At 34.4% G+C, this 26,407-nt stretch overlaps 1 protein-coding gene and 2 long non-coding RNA genes across 7 annotated transcripts; all 3 read right to left on the bottom strand.

The window, feature by feature from the left end:
• Nucleotides 1-215: 215 nt before the first annotated feature.
• LOC147564271 (serine/threonine-protein kinase BLUS1-like) lies at nucleotides 216-10,262 on the bottom strand. The gene is made up of 20 exons (XM_086644961.1): nucleotides 9,541-10,262; nucleotides 7,813-8,067; nucleotides 7,016-7,140; nucleotides 6,861-6,905; nucleotides 6,698-6,779; nucleotides 6,534-6,602; nucleotides 6,272-6,442; nucleotides 6,111-6,176; nucleotides 4,188-4,256; nucleotides 4,019-4,120; nucleotides 3,861-3,928; nucleotides 2,828-2,940; nucleotides 2,608-2,702; nucleotides 2,369-2,410; nucleotides 1,915-2,034; nucleotides 1,741-1,789; nucleotides 1,605-1,660; nucleotides 1,015-1,076; nucleotides 875-926; nucleotides 216-555 (listed from the first exon to the last, which is right to left on the bottom strand). Exons 1-20 carry the CDS (start codon nucleotides 9,697-9,699, stop codon nucleotides 535-537), a joined length of 1,821 nt encoding a protein of 606 aa, XP_086501087.1. The 5' UTR covers nucleotides 9,700-10,262; the 3' UTR covers nucleotides 216-534.
• A 1,326-nt stretch (nucleotides 10,263-11,588) lies between these two features.
• On the bottom strand, nucleotides 11,589-13,906 carry LOC147564272 (uncharacterized). Its single transcript, XR_015236812.1, has 2 exons — nucleotides 13,365-13,906; nucleotides 11,589-11,987 (listed from the first exon to the last, which is right to left on the bottom strand). It is a non-coding gene; the product is annotated as an uncharacterized LOC147564272 (long non-coding RNA).
• A 4,115-nt stretch (nucleotides 13,907-18,021) lies between these two features.
• Nucleotides 18,022-23,822, bottom strand: LOC147564273 (uncharacterized). Of its 5 annotated transcripts, none has more exons than XR_015226547.1 (6): nucleotides 23,701-23,822; nucleotides 22,369-22,446; nucleotides 22,106-22,149; nucleotides 19,123-19,330; nucleotides 18,820-18,890; nucleotides 18,022-18,361 (listed from the first exon to the last, which is right to left on the bottom strand). It is a non-coding gene; the product is annotated as an uncharacterized LOC147564273 (long non-coding RNA). The 5 variants fall into 5 exon arrangements; XR_015226541.1 differs by having other exon boundaries at nucleotides 18,022-18,426; XR_015226565.1 differs by lacking the exon at nucleotides 23,701-23,822 and adding an exon at nucleotides 23,524-23,679 and having other exon boundaries at nucleotides 18,022-18,426.
• Between the last annotated feature and the right edge of the window lie 2,585 nt (nucleotides 23,823-26,407).

Genomic DNA, 26,407 nt, shown 5'->3' on the forward strand with positions numbered 1-26,407 from the left:
ATGCGGCATGCCTAGCCAAATTACATACAGAAGAAAATTGGCTGAGGATGGACACTAAATAGTCTAACATATGTTCCATGTAAGAGCGTAGAAGGTGCAAGTCAATAGTCTTTCAGGTGTGAGTGCATTCATGTCGCTTAGTCAGATGCTCAAAAACTTTTCTAACTCTCTATATAAATCTAGAGACATTATTATTATGTCTATATGATTGAGCATTGAAAAATAAACGATCAAGATATAAAATTAATTCAATATTCACAATCACATCTCATGATAAAAAGAAAAAAGGTAATGTCGAAAGGTCAAATAATATATGTACATAAGAATATAGGAGCAAGAAAAACCTGCACAAATTGGCACAGATTTGTCATCATTCCAATTAGAAAGAAGGTCTAACTACCTGCTTGCCTGCACACTCATTCGATCTTTGAAAATTATGGTAGAAAAAAAAGAAGCGAACTTCTGAAGTTAACTGACTTGTTCTTAGATCTTCAGCCTTTTCTTGGTGTTGTCTTTCTCGCGGATCTCAGGTAATTATTTCTTTTGATCATTTTGCTACAGAAACATGTGTAGAATCGACAAATCAAATCCGAAACTAAGAACACATGCGTGTAAGAAAATCAAAACTCATATCAAGCCAATTTACAAATACTCTATAAAGCCAATTTTTGAATTTGAATTTTGAATGTTTGTTTCGCCAGATTATACTATTTCATCGAAGTGCTTAATGGTGGCATGGGTAACTATTGAAAATGCGAATGAGGCATGTAAAATTAGATGACGTAGAAACCCATGCCTGAAAATTTCCTATATTTCAAATCATTGTGATGCCGAGATGTGGGAGACATGAACTAGAAGGATATCAGAAACTAACCTGAGCGTTTTTTGTTTTGATCTTGTGGAGTTCTTCTTGGGTACATAGAAGCCTGCATATAGCAATAAACAAGGTATTAGAAAGATGAGAGTTTGTTTCTTATATCGAACCACATAAAAACATTATAGAATTTTGACTACCTCCATTGTAAGTCCGACAGTTCCTGCAGTAGCTCCTTCTCCTTGTCGAATGCTACCTCCAACTGCAAAACGGGGTTCATTTATTTATTTATTTATTTACCAAGTGTTGAAATGGAACACCTGATACTGTAACATTTTCGAACTACGTTCATTGTTCAAAGTTCGAAACATAAGTTGAGCAAGAAAGATGAGATCCAAATAAAATTTAGTAAACGAAACAAGTGCTTTTCTTTTTGAAAGGATATTCTTCTTCATCTACTTTTCTTTTTCTCACTGAAAATGGTTGTTATTTCCGTTATAACGACCATAGTTGACAGTTGATAACTATGTTTTTTTACTTAAACTGTATATTTTCAGATACACATATAATGATATAATAATTACTTAAGTTATTACATTACAGTGTAAGTTATTACCATTTATCTATACCCTACTTGGATAAATTAGGGAAAACGAGATCAATAAAAATTTAGGTGGTGGTATGATAGAATTATAGAAATATAACAAGATCAAAGTGATAATTATAAGCAATAGGAAATAGTGAAATTCATGGAGTGAAGAAGTGGAAATTGACCGAGGGTGAAACATACCAAAGATTTTTCTATTGTTGTAGCTTTTGAGGCGCGCCCCTCAACTATATGGTTAGCTGCAACAACACAAACCAGGTCAGCACAAAACAAAATAATAACAAGGGAAGTGGATGTTGAGGATTAAAAATTTAAGCACCTATAGGTTCATTGATGCCGAAATGCCTCATCATAAGCAGAATAGACTCCTGTTAATATGAATGGATAGATCAAGATATGCTTCTCAAAATGAACTTAAAAAAGAAAATGGAGAGAAAAGAGATCTAGCCTATGTGAAGTTACATACCCTCAATACAAAAAAAAAATTACATACCCTTTGAGATATATTTGACTGCAACATACTATACAAAAATGAATACGCTGAATTCGGAAGATTCGGTTGTATAGAATCAGTAGGTGACGGCTGACCCGACGATGGATGCTGGGTGAATACCTATACGGCCAGTAACTTTATTAAAATAAAAGCAATAAATGTAAGTGGTAAGTCAAACAGTTAGGTGGTGTACCATCCTATAGGATGGGGTGAAAAATCTTGCTGCCAATATATTAACAGTATGATTCGGATTTTGATTGGACGAGCAATTGATATTGTGACTTAAGACCTAAATTAACAAATGCCTAGATGAACTGCAAGATTCTGATGTCTAACCAAGTGAACATTTTCATCATATCAATTATTTGAATTGCAAATAAGTGCCATTTCTCTAAATCAATACTAGTCTACAACATACAACATAGAAATTCAATAGCACTAAAGAAGCACTGACCAGCATGCTTTGACTCTTTTGTAGCATGGGAGGTGGATGCACCTGAATGAAAAGAGACAGATGTATTCAAAATCAAGTAAGACAAACAAACACTTCTTTCTTTTTAACAAGAGAGAATTGTATTAATGTGTTAAATTCGTGAGTATGTAATAAAATCAGAAGACTGAGTCAAAAGGCTCCCTCGAATTGGTGTTAGAGAAGGAATTTGGAAACCAGACAGTACGTGAACCTTGCCTCACCTTGTCCAAGATCACATCATCGGTCACTTTAAAGCGTCCTTTTTGCTGGACAACAGGAGCCTTCCCTTTTTCATCAAGGTTTTCACCACTAGATGCTGGAATGGGAGGTTTTAACATAAGCAAAGTTGGGACTTGAATGCTTAAATAAAACAAGCCTTATTTCTCTACTTGAACAAGAAAAGGAAGGTCATAGGAAATGAAGGAACGAATCTGTAAATACTTGATGGTCTTGATGCTCCAGACAGTCTTTCAGAAACGCCATTATCCATTACTCTTAAAGCCATACCACCATTGCAGTTGCCCTTCATCTCGCCCAGATTGTTTTGCTCATAACTGAAATAAATGGCAACTTCAAGGATGAAAATAACACTATCACATAATAATCAGGCACAAGCTTTTATTTATAAAAACATATGAAGTTGACAGGTTCCAAGTTCCAACACTACCGTTCTTGGTTGCCCAGGTGACCCTTTAGTGAGTCTCTTGTGAATATGCATTATTTAGTAACCTTATTGTGTTTCCATGGGAGAGCCTTCTTCTTCTTTAATTTTTGGTTGCTCCATTGTCTCAACGTAAGACACCGACCAGTGGCCGATGAACGTGAATGTATAATAAAGACTTCGTTTTTACTGTGTCTAAACTCTGAAGTATAAAATATAACTTGTCTTTCTAATTTCTACTGCTTGTTTGTTCCAGTGTTGGTGTTCCGAACAGTTCGATGCCACAATAATGACACATGAATGTGAATGTTATGCCACAAATGTGAACGCTATTTTTGTTTACACTTTTCAGCTTTTCACTGTCTATCTCTTGTTCTATAGTTGTTCTTTTCCACCTCTTAAAAGATTTAGGTTTTAGTTAGAAAGTATTTTAATCTATCATTAGGTGCTTATTGAAAATATTTATATTTAATAGAAGGTATTCTGCTAGGGGAGGCTAGAGGTCTAGTGCCTCGTGCAACATGGTATATTTGTATATACTATTCAAGTACTAATTCAAATTGTTTCTTAATCCCTTCAGTATCTTCTTCTTTTTTTCTATATTATCGGGGACAGTTATGGAATTTTTCTTTCGTGTCTTCCTTGGGGTTCATATTTGTTGTAATGTTGGATTGACCTACAGAACTCTCTAAGTGTCTTATATATGTTCAAGTTTCAGGTTCTTCACTAACCAAAACATCTCAGCAAATCTTAAACTTGGTAGTAGCATATAACATAAGCATATTATGTATCCATGACCAGAAAAAATTATACCTGATATTTTCCGCAATATCAAATGATGGTAGAGAAGTAAGCCTGTTCACCATTGGCTCATCTTCTTCCTGCAAAACAATGATATTGACTTTTTAAAAACCACTGCAGACCTCAAAAGATATCATTTTACATAACTGAAAGGAAAGAGACTGCCATACTCTATCTCCATATTTTCGGAAGCTGTCTGTCCGCATGTCAAGTCTAGAAAAAGAACTTCCCCCTTGATCTTTGTCAGTAATTGTTTCTTCAACGTCCTGAATCTAGAAAAGATAACAAGTTTAACCATAGGCAAAACCTAAAAGCTTTACATAAGGGATATGCAATTACCAGAGCTGCCTGTGCCTTTAGATCTTCAATATTGAAGTTCCAACCACTAATGCCTCGTTTATATTCGTTCTGCACAATATTCAGAACAAAATGCATCAAAATACAGTAGTCTCTGGCGCAGAAAGGTCACACTACTGGAACAATGTATCAGATGTTTTCCTTGGCAGACCTCTCTTTTATTTATAAAGTTATGCTTGTAAATTTCACATTTTAAGTCATTCCTTCTCTTGTTTAAACGGATTACCAGATTTAATTAAATACTAGAAACGAACAACATATACAAATAAAAAAACGCAAAATAGTCATACTATCAAGAGAGCAGTTGAGAAAGAAAAAAGAAGAAGACACCTATGTGATTGTCCAAAACCAATACTACTTCCTGGGTTTTTTCAAAATTGGGCGAAGACCTATGAGGCTATGACATTAGAGAGATATATGTCTTCAAACTAGAACTTTGACGGACAGCAGACACGGACTGTTATCCACCCCAGTCTACATGATGGTAAAGCCATTGATTATATTAAATAACATGTGACTGGTCTCATTACATTGTACTCATAAGCTCTCTAGTCTTCTCCCTCTACACAAGTGACACAAAGTATGAAAAACTTTATTGTAAGTTGCAACAATAATCTACAACTCGTCGCGCACCTCGAATGGTCTCATTTCATCAGAATCCAAGTTATATGTCTTAGTGGACTCTGAAATCACTTTCATTCTCTCTAGGACTAGCGCAAATACCCCCATTGAACCCCCACCCTCACCACTCTTCCAAACACAAACACACGAAAACTCCGTCCTTATCAGTATTTGAAGATTCTGATCCTCATAGTGGAAACTTCACCACTTCCTAGATTCCTAGTACAGAGATATAAAACATGATCTGCCAGCTATCTAAAGTTCAAGCTCACCTATCCATCACTTTCTACATCTCTTTTCTGTTTATATTAATCTCTATTCCCTATAGCGTAGCATTTGCAGTACAGAAGTAATTATATGAAACTACTAGCTTCAATGATAACATTGGTGGCATATGTAACATCTGCGTAGCATTGACACTCTAATACTCTATTTTATTGTCTCTTTTGTCACGTCGTATACTCTGGCATCGTGCCAGATAATAATATACTTGTATCTGATACTTACAGTCAATATTTAAAAAGACGCATAAGATGCGCATCGAGGCGTACGCCTCGAGGCAAAATGTAGGTGGACCGCATCAAAACTTACGCCTCAGTGTTGTTGTAACTTTCTTTGTTGTTCTTTAACTTCTAGAAGTAGTCAAAAGGGTAGAAGTGACCGATAACATTCATAAACTTAAACTTTACTATTAAAAAAATTAATTTTCTATAGTACTACAAACAAATTCAATAAAATATACTATTAATAGAATAAAATACTATAACTATATTAAAATATATAAGATTGAGGCTACGCCTCGAGGCACCGCCTCGCATTGTCAAAGAAAACCGCATCGAGGCGTAAAAACGCTTTTTTAAACATTGCTTACAGTCACTTCCAGGTAGGACCATAGATTACAGCTCTAGGTTAAGGCTTTCTGCATATAGTGCAAGAATGGTTCTACAAGTAAAAATATTAATTGATGAGGCAATAACAAAGATAAGAAACTATAAGTGTAAAATTCCACCTCCCTATTATGAACCCACCTAGTGTCCAAAATTTCGTACTAGTCGTGCAACAATCACCCTTACCAGTGCCACGTCAAATAGTGTAATATATGGAAAGAAAAAGCTAAATAGAATGAGTGGAAGTTGCACTAGTGATTTCTAATCAAATAACAGATTTAATAGAAAGAACCCTACTACAATCTGGATATAGATAAGGAAAAAAAAAAGTTCAATCTATTTTATAGTTATTCCAAATAAAGAGTGCAGTCTCATACTAAGATATAATAAGTCAAACCTGTGATATTTCTTCTTTTCTCCCATCTGGCATTTTCTTTTGAGCAAGCATGTCTTCTTCCTTTCTCTATGATAAAGAAATTATATGTTTCAGAATATGAATAAATGCATAAATACTTGTAGAACCATTTAAAGTTTCAACTTTCAACAGATAGTGCTAACCTTCAATTCTTTGATTCGGTCCCCAAGAGTAGGCAGACCGTCTAAAATTGTCCGTGCAATATACTCGTTTGAACGAGCTTGCTTAAAGAAGGAATGCTTTAACAATTTACGTGCAGATGGACGTTTCAAAGGGTCTTTTACTAGGCACATGGCGATCATTTGCCTAAATGACTGACCACAGAAAAAAAAAAGTGTCAGAAAATCGTGTAGGCAAAAGTAATCTGGCACAATCTTATAACCTTCAAACTTATAAGTCCCTTACTTTAGAGAACTTTTTATCCCTTTCGTAATCAAGCCCAGGTGGTGAATTTTGTAAAGTCATAAGCAAAACCTGTCAGCAAAAACAATTTACCATCAAGTTAAAGATATCCTAATACTTTCTAACACATGTAGGTATTAACGTACTGAACAATTCTTTTGCTGCACCTTCATTGGAGGAAACTTTGAGAAAGGGGCATGGCCATGTGCAAGCTCCATCGCAGTTATACCAAAAGACCAGATATCAGCCCTGCAGAATTGTATCCCGACAATTACATCAAGCCATTTGATTACGATGAAAAAGAAATACTAGAGAAAAAAGCACACGAACTTGAAGTCATAACCATGTAATTGCTCCATAACCTCAGGTGCCATCCTACATAAAAATAGAAAGCCTTCTTCACTTGGTTATGCATAGGATGCCATGTAAAAATCATAATTACCTAAATAAAATTTGGAAAAGATTTACTAGCTTAAATATAGTACCAACAAGGAGTTCCAACGAAAGTATTTCTTGCACGTTGCCTATCACCTGCATCAAAAAGGCATGCAGAAACACCAAAATCTCCAAGTTTAATTGCACCACTTGAATCTACAAGAATATTTCCAGCCTGCAAGAATATAACATAATGAGGAGTGATGCATAATTGCGTACACATCTCAAGTTCCCATGAGAGAAAAACTGGATAAGTTAAGCTGGAAAAATGAAAATCTGGAACCTTTTTAAGGATATGCACTCCAATACAATAATGAAGATCTCCGAGAAACTGATCGCAGTAGAGAGGCATGATAAATTGGGTTCATAAATAATACAAATCGCGAATTAACTATCTTCCAGTTATCCATTAATGAGTAGACCAGGATAAATTTACTGCCCCTCTTTTTGTATGATAATTTTCTAATTAACTTTAAGAGAAATTGTTACGGCATCCCCCTTCAGTCTATATTTTTGTTAGCATCATGGCAAGGTAACCTAGTGCAATATTCTAAAACTCTAAAAGCACTATTTCCTCGTTCTTAATTCTTTTGGAGCCCCTCAAACACACTCAGCATCAGAAACGGTGTGACAATTTCGGATAACCTCCTGCTAAATAAGTCTAACAGTCGGAAGAGAACGTGATAAACAATTTCCTCAGGTGGAACGTTAGAAACAGAGGATACAAGCTATTGGAAGACACAGAAGCACCACAAAGTGGTCGACAAAAGATGTCAATAATAAAAATTGTTGTCTTACTTATTCCAAGAAAAAATTATGAATAAAAATGCCAAGGATAATAACTTACTTTGACATCTCGATGTATCTGCCCATGCTGATGAAGATACTCTAAGCCCTTCAAAACTTCACGCAAAATAGTTGATATAACCACCTCCTCAAAACCATCTGGAAAGGCAGCCTTCAGTATATGAAGACAAGATCCTCCCGCCATGAACGGTACAACAACCCACAAATTATGATCACTAACAAAGGAACAATGAGCCTTCAGAACATTAGGGTGATCAACCAAGATCATCGTCTGTGCTTCACGGGAAATGTTTCTCTGTGAAGTAATGAAAAGTCTGTGTCAGCTAGCAATTTAAAGACATAAAATAAGATAAACAGAACCACATCCGCAAAAGTTCAATGCCATTGATCTAGAAAAGTAATTTCATACGCGGAAGTTCTAAAAATCAGTATGTACTACATTACATCATCATTTTAAGTTACAAGAATACAGCTCATCTCCTTCTCCCATCTTTATTAAGAAATTTCCACAGCTAGCAAGGTATAAATAATCACTTTTTGTTTCTTATTTTTGAACATGAGAAAACGATTATAGTAATGTAATGAAAACATACAAGAAAGATATCGTAATTCAAACCCCAAAAAACAGAAAAATCAACAAAACATTACAATGTTGGAACAAGATATCCTCCTAATTTGACGTGAACTAAGAGTCCATATATGAGTTTGATACTGTCCAGTTCTCCATCTTTGCCCAAAATAAACAGTACTGAGAGAATAACCACCTTAATATGTTATCATAAACAATAACTTTCCCTTTATAAAACAACCCTATTTTTGACTTTCAGAACCACATGAAATAACATTCCAAAGCTTTATACCGTCTTCAGGGATTGATGTCATACCCCAAGAACTAATAAGAAATTAAGAACATTCAATCCGTAGAAATAGTTTTGACCACTCGACATGAATTTGTAAGAAAGTTCCAAGAGTTCCATACAAGATGGAGACTAAAAAATAGATGACCTAATGTCTCCTAATTAACTTTATGCATAATGCATCCTTTTAATCAATACTACTTCGAGACATACTTAAATGGAACTATATACTTCCAAATCCATTTCATCGATAAAGACGTAATATCATCAATATATTGCGCTAAAGCCTCTTACTTCCCTACAAAGAAAGTATAAGATAATCCTTTTTACTAGAAAAACGGAACGGAGTCGGAAACATCTCCTTTAAAGGCAATGCCTTCAGAGCACTAAAATTCCTTCCAAAGTTTTACGTGACAACGTAACATCTCCATAAAGTTGTAGCTAGTTTTAGCATTTGGTATTTGGTATTTCTAGTTTACTTTTTGGAAATCATTAGGCGATTCAAGTCAATGCTGATTTTGTTTTTTAGATTAAACAGGTTACCTCTTCATTGTCAACAACCCTTGGTTGGAGTGGTAAGAGGTATAATCTTCCACCCTAGAGGTCAAGGGTTCCAGAGACACGCTGAACAATTCAAAAAGAAAAAGATTACCTCTTCACCCTATAGTAGTTTGATTAGGTTCCTGTGTTAACCTAATGGGTTTATTTACTTAAACTAAAGGAACATTTTCCATTAGTCATTTTCGAGCTCAAAAAAGAGAGGCAATTAAGGTTCAAAGGAATTTTGTCGTAGAATTCAATGATAATGAAAGTTTGAGGAGGAATTCAAATCTGAAATCATCACGTAATTCAATTTTAATAATCCTGAGCAAAATACAAAAACTCAAAATCAGAAAAAGGTTTGTATTTACCAAATCGCTGTTATCTCTTTCGAAATCGAGGATCTTGATAGCAACAATCTCATCTAAAGGAACACAAAGGGCACGATAAACAGAAGCACTAACACCATGCCCTATTTCCTCATACAAGTTATAAGCTTCAGCTCCGATTGGATATTTCTTCTTCTCCATTTCTTAACCTTCTTCCTTGTCTTCTTTTTCTTCCTCTTTACCTTAAAAACAAGATCCAACCTCTTTTCAGGATTCAATAACAACAATTATATAGCTCAAAAAAGATCCGATTACGAAACCCTAAAACTTTTCTGATTAAATCTCGACCGACGAACAATAAAAACAATCAATCAACGAATCCAAAAAACCACATTTGAAATCAATCGTACGGATAGAACGAGAATTGAGAGATCGATCTCTAGTTGATTAACAAGTTCTGAATCTAGAGAGAGAAACAGATAGAGAGAGAGAGGGGGGGAGAGAGTTTTGGTTCCGCTTTCTCGTGAGAGAGAAACTCGGATCAGTGGTTTCAACGATGAAACGTTTGTATGCCAAAGCCCGCCACTTGTTAACGTAATACTTTTTCTCTAAAAATTGAGATGGTACATCTTAAAACCATCGATCAATTATACTCTCGTTCCTTTACGACGTATCTTGATCGTTCAATTATCATAGATCTTTACAAAGTATAAATCTAGGGTTATTAATATGTGATGTGTATTTTTAAGAGTACAGCCTCGGTTTATAATTTCTTATCTTGAGCTAGCGGTTTGTATGGATTTGGGCTGGCTTCTTGTTACAAGTCAGGGGAAGAGAAGAGCTGTCCGTCTTTTTACTAAAAGTTTCGCTTTTTACCGACATACTGCCACGTAGTTTTGCACGTGACTTTAAGATAATAGGGTTAGGATTTCCTTTACCAGCCGTTGGGCTTGTGAATGACCCAAATAGTTCTCACTATACAAAGACCTAGCTAACCAAGATTGATCCAGGGGACTTTAGTATTGTCTAAATATTTAGCAGATTGAGTTTTGCCTAGTCTTCTCTTCACCTCCACTACAACTATTTTCGACTATCACTGTCATTTTCGATCACCATGGGCGGACCTATGTGAGGGCAGGAAGGGGCAATTGCCCCTGGTAATTTTTGTAATTTTTCGAATAAAGCCGGGTATTTTAGTCATTTTACTTTTTTTTCTTTAGAAAATGTTTTAGAAAGCTTAACCGAGACTTCTGGTCCGAGAGTAAGAGTTTGGAGCGTGTGAGGGTTATGTGAAAACTCAACCAAGAGAAAGCTTAACTTAGAGATTTTGGAGGGCGAGAGACAGGAAGATATTGAAGATTTTTTATTCATCTTATCTCTCTCAAAATTCTTCAGTATTTTAGTTTTCATGCTTTGATTCAATCATTCAGGTAATCACTAATTGAATTTGTTTTAAAATCTTAGTTTCTTCTTTGTAGATTACTAGGCATGACCCGTGCCTTCGGCACGGACTAACAATATTGTGAAGCACTTTATGCATCACAATATCGTGGAGGAAGAAAATATTTTACGATTTTTTAAAGTCATTTGGTCCATGTTAGGTACTTCTTACTCCAAAGAGTTGCAAACCGTTGTAATTCCCTATTTACATGTTCAATGTTAACAACCCTAGTTGGTCCAAACACACCACATTCTTATTTTTTTTAGCAAGTAGAAAGAGCTAACCAAGAATTAAAAAAAAAAACCTAGTTGGCCCAAACACACCATAGACATAATAAATTTCAAAAAAAAAAGAATCAAGAATATGAAAGAATTTTAATCCCTAACTTTGTTTTTATGAAAATTTGGATCCTTTCTAAATTACGTCTATTAGCTCAAAATATTGTCATCACTTTTTCAACAGTATTATATATGTAAACGAGTATGTAATCAAATTTTTACAATTTTTCCGAAGTTTTGATCCAAGGTCACCAATTTTTTTAGTTCATCATTAGTATGTAAATTTTATACTTTGTTTGTAAAAAGATAAATCCAATTAGAAAAGGCAGAATAAACTATGAACTCAATCTTAATTTATTCCTTAATTCATATCGATACCAAATTTTTCTTATTTCATCACAAGTTACAAAATGAGTTTAGCAATGTATGATACGTGAAACATATAATTATACTTCCCATCCATATAACCATCTTCTAGATAAAGAAAGAAAAAGAGGTCACAACAAAGCTTAGAGAGAAAAATACCAATAATTTCATGAGAGTGCATGGTAAAAATGTAGAGATAAAGAAAATTCAATTTATGAAAATTTATGGTTGGGTGTTGTCAAGCTAACGAATGTTATCCCAAGTACCTAAAAGGTTTAAGCTCTAACTTCACTTTGATAAGCTACTGCAATAGTGCAATCCGTAGTGCATAATAGAAAAATAAAATTTCCATACCACCTTAATCTGATAATGAATATTAACTCTTTGTAATCAACATTAGCTTCCTGCACAAGCAAAATACGTTAAGTAGAGTACTATAATAGAAAATATAGTCATAGATTAATTATATTCTTCAAATATAACATACCTTCAAAAATTGGTATATCAAACAATTGACTATGGTATTAATGTCACCATGGGCAATAGAGAAAATTAAGTGATGACTAAGCAAAGAGAGGAAAACTCACACCACAAATCAAAGGAAAGCAAAATTGATTCATTATTTTAATGAAACACAAATAGTAGAGACATATATGGAATAAAACATATTAGCGATAAAAATAATATGAACATTAAGTGTTGCTTATGTTACCCACAACGCCATTTTGACGTATTTAGACCTGTAAGCGGGTTCGAATAATAGATAGGTTTTCTGGTCTTGACATTGACACTGATGATAGTGAACTTTCAATTGCATGGTGTGCATAGGCCTTCACGTATGACATGCTAACACCTTCCGCGCTTCTGACATCCGAACAATTTCTATGACAACAGGGGCACACATAGAGTTTAAAAACAGAGATTGGTGTTGGGCTTTTGTTAGGGAGTGTTGTTACAAGTGCATCACATGAAACCAAGATTGTCGGTGATATGCCACTGTTTTTTTTTTTTTTGTTAAGACGGTGATATGCCACTGTTGGGTATGTCTACAAAGATCAAATTTATACCTTCTTAACTCAGTTTTTAAGTTTCATTGAAGGTAATTTTGCTCAACCAATTAATACTTAACTTTCTAATAAATTTACAAAAATTGGGCGTACTGATAGAAATTTAGTAATACTTAGCTCTCTAGGGTTGGTCTTTCAAATAAATTTATAAAGTAGGGAACTCTGTTTTTGGGAGATTTCTTTGAATGAGTGGCTTGTCTGGTCCTAATTTAATGATCATAGATTTTTAATACTGAGAGTTGGGGTTGAAATTTTGTGATGCAAGTATTGATTGGCATTGATGATCAATTATATATACTTCATTGATGATCATAACTTCTATTTTATGACTTTCACGAGTAAGGGAAATCATCACATAAGTGGCAACAGTTAATGGGTCTAAGCTAGCATCAGTGTATTACATATAATCCATGAGTAGTTACACAATTTTCAGTCAAGTCAATCATTGTAATTGCTAATATGAGGAAGGACACAAGATTAGGAAGAAGAAACAATTTCATTTGAATTACTGAAAATTGTTCTATATAGTTAAGGAAAGTGAATCAAGTAGCAAAAAACGCAGGAATATAGATACAGTGGTAAATTGTTAGATATAAAATTACTTTACTTGGACATTTTAGCGAACACTTTCTTAGCAGTGAATCACTTTCTCTTAAAAAATTTTATTAACTGACTACAATTGAAATTGGGAAAAGAAAAAGAGGAATAGTTTACCTTGGAGAAGACAATCCAATTACCAGCACAGAAAACCCAAAAAACATAATAATATGAAGAATTAGCAAGCAATATAAAATCTTCAGAACTATTGAAGATTAATTGGAGAACTATAAGCACAAAAATTAAATGATTTAAAGGAATATATGATTCTTCATTTTCTGTAACAGTAGTCATTGCTGAGGTAAATTATGGGGAATTATAGGTTTCAGGAGGCTAAATTGAATTGCATATTAAAACATGTAACTGTTTTGAAGAGAGAAAGACATCTAAATGAAGAAGAAAAATGAAGTAAGGAAGAAGAAAACTAAGAAATATAGAATGTTGAAAGGTTGTAATGGAAGTTGAATGATACTAAATATTGAAAGTCTCTTGAAGTAACAGTTATGATTAATGGAGGAAGAGGGAAATAGGAAACTAAAGAAGACCAATGATAATAGTAGCTGAATTGAAAGGTCGTTCTTCAAGCGCCCTTTGATGTTATTTTTAACGACCCAAACAAAAGTAATTTGAGTGTAGGTGTATTTGTCCAAGTAAGCATTGGGTTTGTCTCAATAAGCATGAGAATGCATTTATTTTATCCCAGTCAACAGCATTTATTTTGTCCTAGTCAGCTTGAAACTTCCCCGTTTTGTTATATAGACTAGGCATAACCCCCGCCCACCGGGCGGGGGCAATGCCCCTTACGAAATGCGGATAGTGGGCTAATAAAATTGAGATTGGAATTGTCTATAATTGGTACTCGTCTAATGTATCACGACCAACTACGAATGAAACGTATTATATCATATATGCGTTGGGAATGATTACTCAAGTGATCCAATTTCTTTTTCTCTTTCTGATGAGGTGTTGTCGAAGGAAGTCTGTTTAGGATTTGAACAGAGCCGTGACTGACAATTTGAGGGGCCCGGATGAAATTTGATTTTGAGTCTTTTGTGCAATAAAAAAAAGTTACGAATAAAATGATAAAAAAGAAAAAAAATATCTTTGTATAATGTGTAGTGTAGAGTATAAGTGATTTTTTGAATATGGTACGGTTGTATCATGATTTTCACATATGTATTTTTGAATATTTTTTTAGAACACTTAGATTGATATTTATTCAAAACCCCTCAATAAATGAAAGAATTGCACCCAAAATAAGAAACAGTATATATAACTGAGCAAAAATAGAATTTCATTTAGCAATTGAATCACAATGGAAAAAAACAAACATACGTGAGAGACAGTGGATTCCAACCCAGGACGCTCACGTGGAAGCTTCACCCTCTAACCAATAGAGCTATTAACCTTCTCATGATGCGTATTATGGTGTTCTTTATATTATAGATAGAGACTTTTAGGGGAGGATGGGCCTCTTGCTGGTGGGGGGCCCAGGGCGGATGCCCTGCCCTCCCCCCTCAGCCACGGCTCTAGATTTGAATGAAATGAAATAGCATTCAGACACAAAGGCATGAGAAATACCCTGAATAAACTTTTTTTCCAATAAGTCGAGACTTAATAATGAAATACAATTTTGCCATTACAAAAATCCATATAAAAAATACTTCCAATTGAAATTCAACAACAATATCTTCTAGTGACGTGTAAATAGATAGGTAAGATTGTAATTAGAATAAACTATATGATTGACGTTTCCACATCTCATGTTTTTTTTCTTTACTTTACGAAATAAAGAAGAAGGTATTAAAAACATATTAGTTGTTAGAAAAGACAGAGTAGTTACTCCATCTTTACATTCACATGTACACATAAAGAAACTGTGTTATAAATTAGAGATTCCCTACACTACTCTCCTTTAACATTAGAGCATCTCCAATGGGACACTCAATCTCTAACACTTAGAGTGTCACATATGACTTTTTGAAATTTTTGTTTAAAAACCATCTCCAATGGAACACTTTGTTAGACACTCTAATATGAGATGGACACATTTATTATAGAGTGTCTAGAGAGAAACTCTAAAATGAGAGTGTCTACTTGAGACTCTCTAAGTGTTACTTTATCATTCCAACCAATAGAAAACCTTGTTTTTCAACTACTTTTTATCTATTGGATTGAGGAGGGACATGTGTATTAAGTATAGAGACTTTAGAGATCTCCATTGGAGACCAACAAAAATTAGAGTGTCTCTATATTGACATTTAGGAAAGAGAATCTCTTTTCACCCTTGACACTTAGGATTTTTAGAGTGTTTGTTAAGTGTCCCATTGGAGATGCTCGTAAGTACAGTACCTGAAATAGATGTCGATGACTGGGAGAGGGTGCATAATGGTGGAAAAGGGCGGACGTAATTTAGCATACCACACTTTCATGGGTTGGAAGGTCATATGTAGCATAGTGTGAAGCCCTCGTTATTCCAGCACCTAAACTACCCAATTTGAAAAGATAAACATTACAGGTTCTCCGTAACAATAAATGTCTTTTTTCTAAGAGAGTCAAAGTGTTCAACAAAAGAGAGTCCTATGTGTTCAAATCATAAAGATCACCATGTCGAGTGTAATCAATGACAGACGCAACTAATTGACGTCTTCCATTTTGATGTTTTCATGTGGCAACCATATATCATGCATTCCTTAGGCTCTCCTTTTTTTTTTATGAAGGTCCTTAGGCTCTCCTTAGATCATTGTTGTTTATGGAAAAGGTCACATCATAATTTTTTTTAAGACAAGGTCCTATCATATATGAGAATCCAATGAATTCAATGCTTTTGATGTGCTTATTAGTAATTTGCATATAAAATGAGAACTGAAAAAGAACTTCTAAACTACTGGTGTAATATTTGCATAAAAAAGAACTTCTAAACTACTGGTGTAATATTTGCATATGTATATATATATATATATATATATATATATATATATATATATATATATATATATATATATATATATATATATATAGTCCACGCAAATTTTGGAGATAAATCTATCTAGAATTTAATAGAAGAATAACACTCCCTCTTCTAACTTCTCAACTTGACGGAAATTCATTATTCTTGAAGAATATTATTACACATATAAGATGGATGTGTAGAGATCCAATGGACCCACAAGGCTGCTAGAGTGATACAGTAATATATGTCAGAACTGCAATAATACTTCATATGTATTGAGAACTGAATCAAGAGGCAAATTTGCTAAAAACCCTAATCCAAGATTAACTTTTCCGTAGACTCCATTCCCGACCCGTCATTAAATAGGTTAGCCAAATTTGCAAGAGGGGGAGGTGGTGGTGGTGCAAGGACTGAAGATGGTAAAGATGGGACAGGCAATGCCATACGAAATGGGTTTAGAATGTTCACTTAATTCATCAAATGTAATACCTGCACCAAATGTTTCGACTTGATTTTAAGACATCATGATAACCTACAGTTTTCTAAATGAAAACAACTAAAAGAGGTAATAAAATTATAGAATAGAGAAGTATGGGAGATTTGCTGTTTGGACCCCCTTTCGTATAATTGACTTGCTGTTTGGACTCCCTTTTTCCAGAGTTGCACTTTGGACTCCCTTTTTCAAGATCAGTGTTAAATATAACAGATCAAAAATACTTTGGACTATTTTACCCTTCTTCTTCATGGTGTTATTACCCAACTCCATTATCAACTTTCAACAAGCTTGAATAGAAATTGAATTTATTATTACCCAACCCCTCCTCCTCTTCACCCCCACCACCGGAAACCACCCCTTGTAAACAAACCCAAAACCACTAATCCTACCAGAGAAACTTAAGATCTCGATAACTCAATAAGGTCAAAACTAAATTTCATGTCAAACAAAACTGATCTCCTTCTTGCTCTCAAATCCATGAAACTAAAATGATAAATAACACATCTAATAACCTTGGTGCCAACAAAATTGCTTTTTTCTGTTTCATCAGTGGAATTTTCTCTTTATATAGTTATAAAGATTATTATAACTAAAATTGTTGGTTTGAATAGATCTGATACTGCAATTTTACTTTCTGTCCACTCTTTAATCAATGTATCAATTTAAATATAAACCCTATTTACCGTGGGTTAGTTGGTAACCCAAATCATGGGCTGTTTCCAAGTTCTTCTAATCCATTCATGGCAGGAAGTTTGAACCCAAGTTTGTTTTCATGCCTCAATTGGGGTTAGAAGGATATAATGAGATTTTGGGTAGTAATTTTTTATTTTGGGGATTCATACTTCTTCGATGAATCTTATTTTTCATGAATTGCAATCTTATCTTATCTTGATTTTACTTAAATGGAAGAAGAAGATGAGTTAAATAGAAGAAGATGAGTCCAAACTACTTGGTTAAATAAATTTAGGGGGTCTAAATTGCAATATTGATTATGTAAGGGTAAAGTGGGGATTTTTTAAGTATAACTTTAGAGACGGAATATTCTCAGGTGATTCCGTCAAAAGGGAGTCCAAAGTGCAACTATGGAAAAAGGGAGTCCAAACAGCAAGTCAATTATACGAAAGGGGGTCCAAACAGCAAATCTTCCGAGAAGTAATGTTAATGTGTCGTACAGGAAATCATTGATTCAATCTGTGTATAAAACCTGCAGTAAGAGAATTTATGATGTTCGTTAGTCCGTTCCCATTGGGAGGTGGATATGCGTATCTGAAATAGGATGAATGTTAATGAGGAGAATATGAAACTAACTTGAATGACAAACCAAATAAGGTATTTCACTATTCGTTAATTAAAACCAGGAATGAGGATACATGTTGCAATTTTTCAATTGAAAACTCACTAACAAACAATGCAGAGGAGAAGGAAGTAACAAACTCAAAATAAGGAGGAAGTGGATATTTCAAGCCAAGTCTTTAGGTTCACCAACAGGACCCTATATTGACTCCTCTACTTTGGTTTCCAGTAAAGGTTGCATCTTTGGTCAACGATGCAGGTAGTCATCTCGAGTCCTTCACAACATGTGCTTCATTTTGTCGATCCCTGTTACCTGTCGATATTGGCTTCCTTGCTCTTTCAACTGATAAGACTTTCCCAGGAAACCTTATCCTGAGAAAAATCAACCAAATCTAATTGGTTAAATGTGCCACATTGTATATTTCGAGAAGCTCCACCTGAAATACAAACTTTTAATATGAAGTGTAATGAATTAAATTTAGCTATTTAGCTTAATTTCAAGTTGGTAATTTAGGGGGGAAGAATTCTTTCTCTGCTAAGTTATCAAACACATGGAAAACTAAGTTAAGAGAAACTTCTTCTCTTCCCTTAAACGTAGAGGTCAGTCAAACACAAACTAAAAGGTAATAGAGGCAAAACAGATATGCAGTTGTTTAGTTGCCTTCGTACTTCATAAGCTAAGTTTTCATCTTTGAAATCCACATATGCACAGTTCCTTAGCTTCCACATAGGAAGAAAGACAGGTCATGCTGATGAATATTGAACACAAAGTCCCACCTAAATAAACCAACCACTAAAAATATAAATTGCATGCATGTATGAAAGATTACCAGTTTATAGTTCATGGATCCCTTTGAAACAAAAGTAGGATATAACTTTTCTTATTTTTCGTACTTCCCCCCTGCATTATATGTAGCAGTTTTCAACTATAATTAGGACATGAGTATTCAAAATGACAACACCAATATCCATTAGAAGCAAAACCATACACGCCCATGTGAAAAATTGATATATTTGAACATGATTTACTCAAAGAACAGGTTACAAAACAATTTAATTGATGAACAAAAACTTATTGAAACATCAATATGACAATCCGAATTATGAGGTTGTTACTGGGAATAGAGCAGTACCTTCTACCTGAACAAGGATGGACAGAGGAAGCAACGTAACGAGAAAAGAGTCGAGAGAGTATCTTGTGAGGTATTGCTTATGGGAGATGCCGAACTAAAAGGGTCCCTCCTACAGGTAATTATTCTTATTGTTCTGATGGTTTTGGTGTTGTCTGCATCTGATGATGAACATAATTCATCTGCTGCTGCTGCTGCTGCAATGGAAGCCCTACATCCAGGAGAGAAATCAATAATAAACAACTGATGAAAGTTAAACAAAAGAAGGTAATACCAGATGAGAACGTAAAATGATTGTTGTCTATTGCCATATATTATACGAAACAAATTTTGATTGAAGAAGTCGGCATTTTGTTCACGCAGTTTTCCTATTACACCATCAACGACTTCGCATGAGAACAATTGATCTCATCAACAATTGAAATAACAGGAACAAAAGACAATTAGACAACAATATATCATAGTTACTTATAAGTAATACCATATATTATCTCAAGATGCCAAGTTCTTCTTTTCTCTTTTTAAATGGATGAAAAGGTTTTGTTTAAGGCTTTTTATGCCATGTAAAACAGTTTATACTGATCGTACCGTTCAGACACAAATACGTGGTCTAGACAAACTGAACAACCATAAAATCTATTTAGTTATCGACAAAAGTTTTGTTACAAGTGCTTGTGTGTATTAGGTCGTTATTGTTCCATAGAGGGATTTGACTAAGTAGGTACTGTGCAGCTTTTAAATGGCGAAAATTATGGCACATGCCAAATAGAACTCAGAACACTACAAGAGCAAGGGTAATCAGGAAGCAAAATTTGTAAATATAAAAATTCAATTGGTTGAGTCATTTTCCGCAGAGGGTGTGTGATAAATAGATATATACCTGGATTAGTAGAGGATGAAAGTACCGAGTCAATCTCGTCTAAAACTTATAAATTCTAAATTCTAAAGAACAATAACAGTTAGAATTAGAGAAAGGAGAAAATGGAAAACTAAGGGGAAAAAACTATAGTAATTAAAATTATGGAGTAAATTTACAGAAATTCAGAGACGTAGGTGAGAGGAGTAACTACATAGAATTAAAATCTGAACTGTTTACAGAAAAACTGAGAGTGGAGCCAGAAGAGGTAAGGAAGGAGGGTCAGATGAAAGGGATAAGATGGAAAGTGAAAAAGTTGAGTAATTTGGGAATTCGAGAGAGGAGGGATGGACATTGAGTGAGGAAGGAGAGATATGGCAGAGAATTTGAGATTCAATGAGAAGTTTTGCGAGAGAGAGGAGGGCTTTTGGTGTTTCAGATTCAAGGGACGCGATTAGGAGGTATGAGGAAAAAAACGGGGTAAAGCCTGGACCGTTCAATTCACTTACGATTGAGATTCATTCTATCGAACTCATTAACGTTTTCCAAGTTAGAGTTTGTCCCAATCATATGTCTATGTGGCAGTTTAGTCAGCATCTAGGGGCATTTTTTATTTATCCAGGTCATATTAATCTGATTTGAAGTAGAAACCTGAACCATGTGAATTGATAAATCACAGTTACTTGCAAATATCAAGGTAAATATATATGCACCGTTTGCAATTGGAAAATCAAAAGAAGTAGCACCAGCAGATAGTGACTGAAGCTGGTTAACACTAATCCCAATAAGCAACAGCCCAAGAGCCTCCCATTGCCGCAAAATAGGTCAAACTCGTCAAAGATATACAATCAAATAAGCATATAATGACATACAAAAATAAAAAGCGATGGAAAATCTAGAACTCAAGTCCTACCACATGGTAGGAAGTCTAGGACACAGGTTCTAATAGATCATGATGAAGTTTGATTCAAGAAGAAACAATACCGAGTCACAAGCCAAAACCAGGAGACTTGATGAACCAGACGATGGAAAGAAAACAGTCTTGTGGTAAGCCCGAGAAGGGAAGTGGGTCTTCCATTGTAAGATCAAGTTTATTTGACAGTTGACTGTCAAATTGCTTCACTAATTCTGCAGAAGACTTAACACCATGACTTGTCATTTTATTTACTCGAACACTTGGTTCATGTTCTTCTACAAGAAGTGCACTTGAATCAAGTTAAAACACATATGAGATAACAAATCCCTTTATCAATAATGTGCCATCTCTTATTTAGTCTAAGTTATCTCAATGAGGTCTAAATAAGCTATAACTGAACTACTTTCTATTATGTTATGGAAGAATTGTTTTAATTCCAATTAGATAAATGGAAGACTGCTCCGAGGTTTGCACTAACCTGAATTACAGAAAAACGTCATTTTATGACAACCTTCAACAGAACATCGATCACCAAAACTTGAAGTTTTTGCCATTTACCAATGATCAAACATAATTTCTTGATACAACACAGAGCATACAAAAAGTCAAGCATGTGAGACATGTAGAAATTTAAGAAATATACAAATAAAGCACCAAAAACCGAGATCAAGTGACATCCACATATACCAATAAAAAGGGAACTTCATACGAACAAGAAATAAAAGAAACTAATTTTTGATATATGAGTTGTCCCCAGCTCTAAAGCAACTGAAAATAAACAAGACAGATTAGGCCACCGAAACTCCATTGAATTTAACTTTTTTAATCACACACGGGTAGATGATCGAATATTCTTTAAGTTTCACAATCCATCGAACTCTTCGACCTAAAGCATCAAACTGAAGGGATACTACAACCGATTTCATTCATTCAAGATTCAAGACCTTACACCATTCTATCTGTTCAGACGAAAGCCTATTGACATAGATTTTCATTACCCCAAAGCATAACTAAATGTTGGTGACCATCTAATCGAAAATGGAGTCAAAGGCCAACCTTGGTATGCATAATTTTTTTTAATCTAAATAAAATTACAAGAATTAAAGCTTCCAGCAAACCGGGAGTTCAGAAACTCCACGATTATACTCAACAAAAGTGCACTATAGCAAGTCTATTCCATTAACATACAAACAAAAGTATGCAGGAAAAGATACCTTCAGGTTACTCAGCATCTTAACGGTGCAAGATTGAAATGAAGCTGCAATGTAGGTAACAAATATCATTAAGCCAGGGTGCCATAAGACCAATTGTAACATTCTAAGTTCAAAATAGTGGATTAATTAAGAAGTTACAACGTAAAAATCACTAAAAAAAAAAGCAAATTTGAAGTTATATCACTTAAAATACATTCTAATTCACTACAAGAGTGACATGTAAGACACGAACATTCTTATGTGTTGTACTGCAAGATGTATACCTGCATAGTGAACTTCAAATAGTTATTGATGGTGTAGAGAAGAGCAGGGACAGGGAGAAGGACATTGTTACGAGCTGCCTGCAAGTAAACAAACACAACTTCAGGAAAAAACAGGTGTAACCTTAACGGCTTATGTAAAAAGGCATCCGGAACGCAACTGCGCTGAGAAAAATTTATACAAAATCTCGAAGTAAATAATTAAAGCGATGACATAAAATAGGAAGAAATAAAAAAAAATCGTGCGCAAGGAAAAAAGTAAGAAAAGCGGTAAACGCAGAATTAGTGAGACATAGAAATGCATCGCTTCTATATCCATTTCAAAGCAATTTGACATCAAGAACATCCTAACGGTATATTTATGGTACAACCTAGAACTTCCTCACATTGTCTTCTTGTAAACATACCGTTAGATAAGGTTTAGACATATAACATCGCATTGTAATTCATATACTATGGGTGCAGGGCATAAAACCTCGATTTGCATCTTGTGAACCATTAATCAACAAACAACTTGGCCCGAAACAAATGTCATACAAAATTTAGATATTAAATATCTAAACCTAAAATACAACTATATTTAAAATAGTAGCAATACATTCTTGAACCAATCTAAATTTGCACAAATTAAAATTGATAACCAATGGTAGTCGGAACTCAGAGGTTTCTTTATCCATACGGTCTTAGTTGTTGATAGAACATGAGAAATACAATGCAACCTGTCCTCCATCTAGAATCTTGTGCAATTGATTGTTTACAGATTATACACATAAATCATATATATCTAACCTAATAAGAAAAGAAAACAAGTAAAGGATTGACTAAAAATCTGTTTTCATCTAGCCGTATATGGACATCTAAATGCTTCCTCATAAATCATATTAGGTGCAAAAAGTAATTAGTGAACCATCTATCTAACCAAGAAGAAAACATTGTAGCTAAATAGATTAGCAAATAATGAAAAAGAGAGAACCAGAATATTACCTCTAGCCTTCTTATTGATTTCAAAAATGCACAATCTAATTAGGGGAACCTATAACCTATATGATACCTATTTATAAAATCCCCCACTTAAAACCAGAGAAGTCAACAACCCATAAAACTCCTATAAAGATCAAAGAACCTCTTTACATTTTTGGCATGAAATTGGTTACAAACCTTGGTGCGGCCCTAGAAGAGTGATTAGATATAGATCTTTAGAGAGAGAGACAGAAAATAGAAATTTATATTGAGAGAGATAAAACTAAACTTAGAGATAAAGAAAATTTTAGAGAAACATAGAGAAAATAGAAATCGATACTGAGAGAGAGAGAGATAGGGAAAGGTAAAACTTACCTTTGACATCCAGAGGGGGCAACTGTTCAGTGACGGAAGAGTGTGAAGTCGAATGCATCATTGAATGGGTCCGTTTCTGGAAGAGAGATAGAGAGAGAGAGAGAGAGAGAGAGAGAGAGAGAGGGTAATGAACGGTTTGATATAAATTGAATGTGGTTGGATTTCGGTATAGTTGGCTATTCGTGCCGTCAAGATTTGTCCCAGCCAGATTGTGTCTATATAGTGGATTGAATGCGTTAGATTTTGCTATAGTTGGCTATTTAGACGGTCAAGATTTGTCCTAGTCATAATTTATGTAATTAATTGTGTCCTAGTCACAAGTATCTGTTTTGTATAATAGATTTAGGGATTACTTGTTTACCTCTTGTAATTGTTATTGATTAGTTTAATATTTGGGTAATTGAACTTATGTAAATTATATATTCATAATCTCTTATAGCTTATAGTTTCTCTCTCTAAATTGGTTTAGGGTTTATCTCTATAAATTGTTCCATATGAAATTTGTTAAAGAAAATTTTATTCGAAAATCTATACTCCTAATTGTTTCTCTTATAATTATTTTAGAAGTTTGTTGTTTTTATGTGAAAATGATTATATTATGATCTTTCAATAGAAAAAACTTATGCAAAACCTGGATAGTTTATAATATAACATGGAAGTTGACTCAAAACTAAGTTTCATTTAAATTAGTCTCTCAATACCTTAAACCTGGATTAAGTACTGCTATTTCAGTCAAATGAATAATTTGATTACTTATTTGAATAGAAACGGCTAGAATGTGATTCAAAAGTTGAATTTTACATTCGAAAATATAAAGCTAGATATTATAATTACTGTGTAGTCTAGTAAATAATTTGATTACTTAATTTGTGTATCTTCTACTTCTTTTGTTCTTTTCTATCTAAGATCCACTTCAAAGGTTTTAGCTTGATCAATCATTTCTACAGGTGTCTAGTACCAACTTTCAGTTTTCATTTTTGGACAGTACATGCTTGTAACTAGAAACCGATATAGTTTCTGTTTTTTTTGCTTACGAAAGAATTTGTGAAGTTCAAGTTAAGGTTCGCCTCAGTTTTCATTTTTGGACAGTACATGCTCGTAAGTAGAAACCGATATAGTTTCTTTTTTTTGCTTACGAAAGAATTTGTGAAGTTCAAGTTAAGGTTCGCCTCCCCTGATTTGAAATCCTGGTTCCGCCTCTGTCGATCACTACTCACCACTGCCGTTCCCGATCGCTACTCACCACTGACATTTACTAACAAAGCAGATTTGAAAAGGGGTGACTCGTCTGAAACCCGTCAAGTTGACATTCTTAATTATGCTTGTCATTCTCCATTCTTGAAATGGAGCATTTGAATTCATCTTCTTTCAACTTTTGGTATAAAGTATTATCGAGCATGTGTGACTTTTTGAGTTTTTGTAAGGGTGTGGTTTGTTTTTGTAAGGGGTGACCCATCCCAATCGCTTGTTTAGTTTACATTTATTTCCAATTATAATTTATAAATTATTGAGTTATTATTTATTTGGCCCCCTACTTTATGACCAGCTTTCTTTTTGACCCCCTGTTTTTCATAAATTCAATATGACCTCTTTTTTTTTTAATATAAATGTCATAACTACCCTCCCTATATATATTTTCTTCAAAATAAAATTAATTATGACACATGAAATTCCACCTTATTTCCACCTCACCTCTCTCTTCAACTCACCTCTCTCTCACTCTCCAACTCATCTCTCTCTCTCTCTCTCTCTCTTTCCCCGATTCACCTTTCTCTTCTCCTACGAAGGTCATCGACCAAAAAATTTTCCGGCCGGCGACCTAAACATTTAAAAATAAAAATTTCTCATATCTCTCTCTAAACAGTGTCATCACCAGATTTTATAAATTCCTTTAGCCGGAAGAGTATTATCACCTAAAGCAAGAGATTTGAAGATGAAACCAAACAATCTTGAAGTCGTTTCGAGTTCTTTATCGAAAAAGATTCCCCCAAAAATCGGACGAAAGATCGATCAATCATTGAATCAAAAAAGCCTGAATTTTTAAGCAAATCCATGATCAAAGCTTCATTTGCAGTTAAAATCTCATCATCTGATCTACTCAAAACCCTAATTCTTATCAAACCAATTAGTAATTTATCACGAATCGAACCTATAGGGTTTGTTAAGCTTTTGATGGAATCAAAGAAATGATGAATTGGATTAGCAACAATATGAAATCCACCATTAAAGTAAACAAAAGCACCAGAGTAAAATTTCTAAAGATCTAGGGTTTCATAATCTAAAACCTTTTGAGCTTCTGGGTAACCAGTAATGAAGATTTGAAATCCACGGTACGAAGAAATCCATCGACAATATCAATTCGAACTCGACCACCGGCGCCATCAGAAACTTCAAGAAGAATGAATGGGATATTTTTCGAGTTTAGCCGATTTGTAGCAGCGAGTCCGGCGAGTCCACCACCAATGATGATGACTTCAAGTTTTCTTTTCCAGCGGTTTTGTGTCAGATTCCGATGATTAAGTTGGTGTTTGTAAGGATCGAGATTTGAATTGAAAATTTAATTTGGGGGTTTTGTTGAAATCATGAGAGGAAGATAGAAAAAGTGAGGGTTTGGAAAATGGAGATAGTGGAGAGAAATCTTTTATTTTTTGGTCGGCGGCCGAAAAATTTTCCGACCGACGACATAGTGGGAGAAGAGAGAGGTGAG

Source organism: Eschscholzia californica, unplaced genomic scaffold, assembly GCF_041429995.1.
Source record: "Eschscholzia californica isolate CP2 unplaced genomic scaffold, dmEscCali1.0.p SCAF_1, whole genome shotgun sequence".
Classification (NCBI taxonomy): domain Eukaryota; kingdom Viridiplantae; phylum Streptophyta; class Magnoliopsida; order Ranunculales; family Papaveraceae; genus Eschscholzia; species Eschscholzia californica.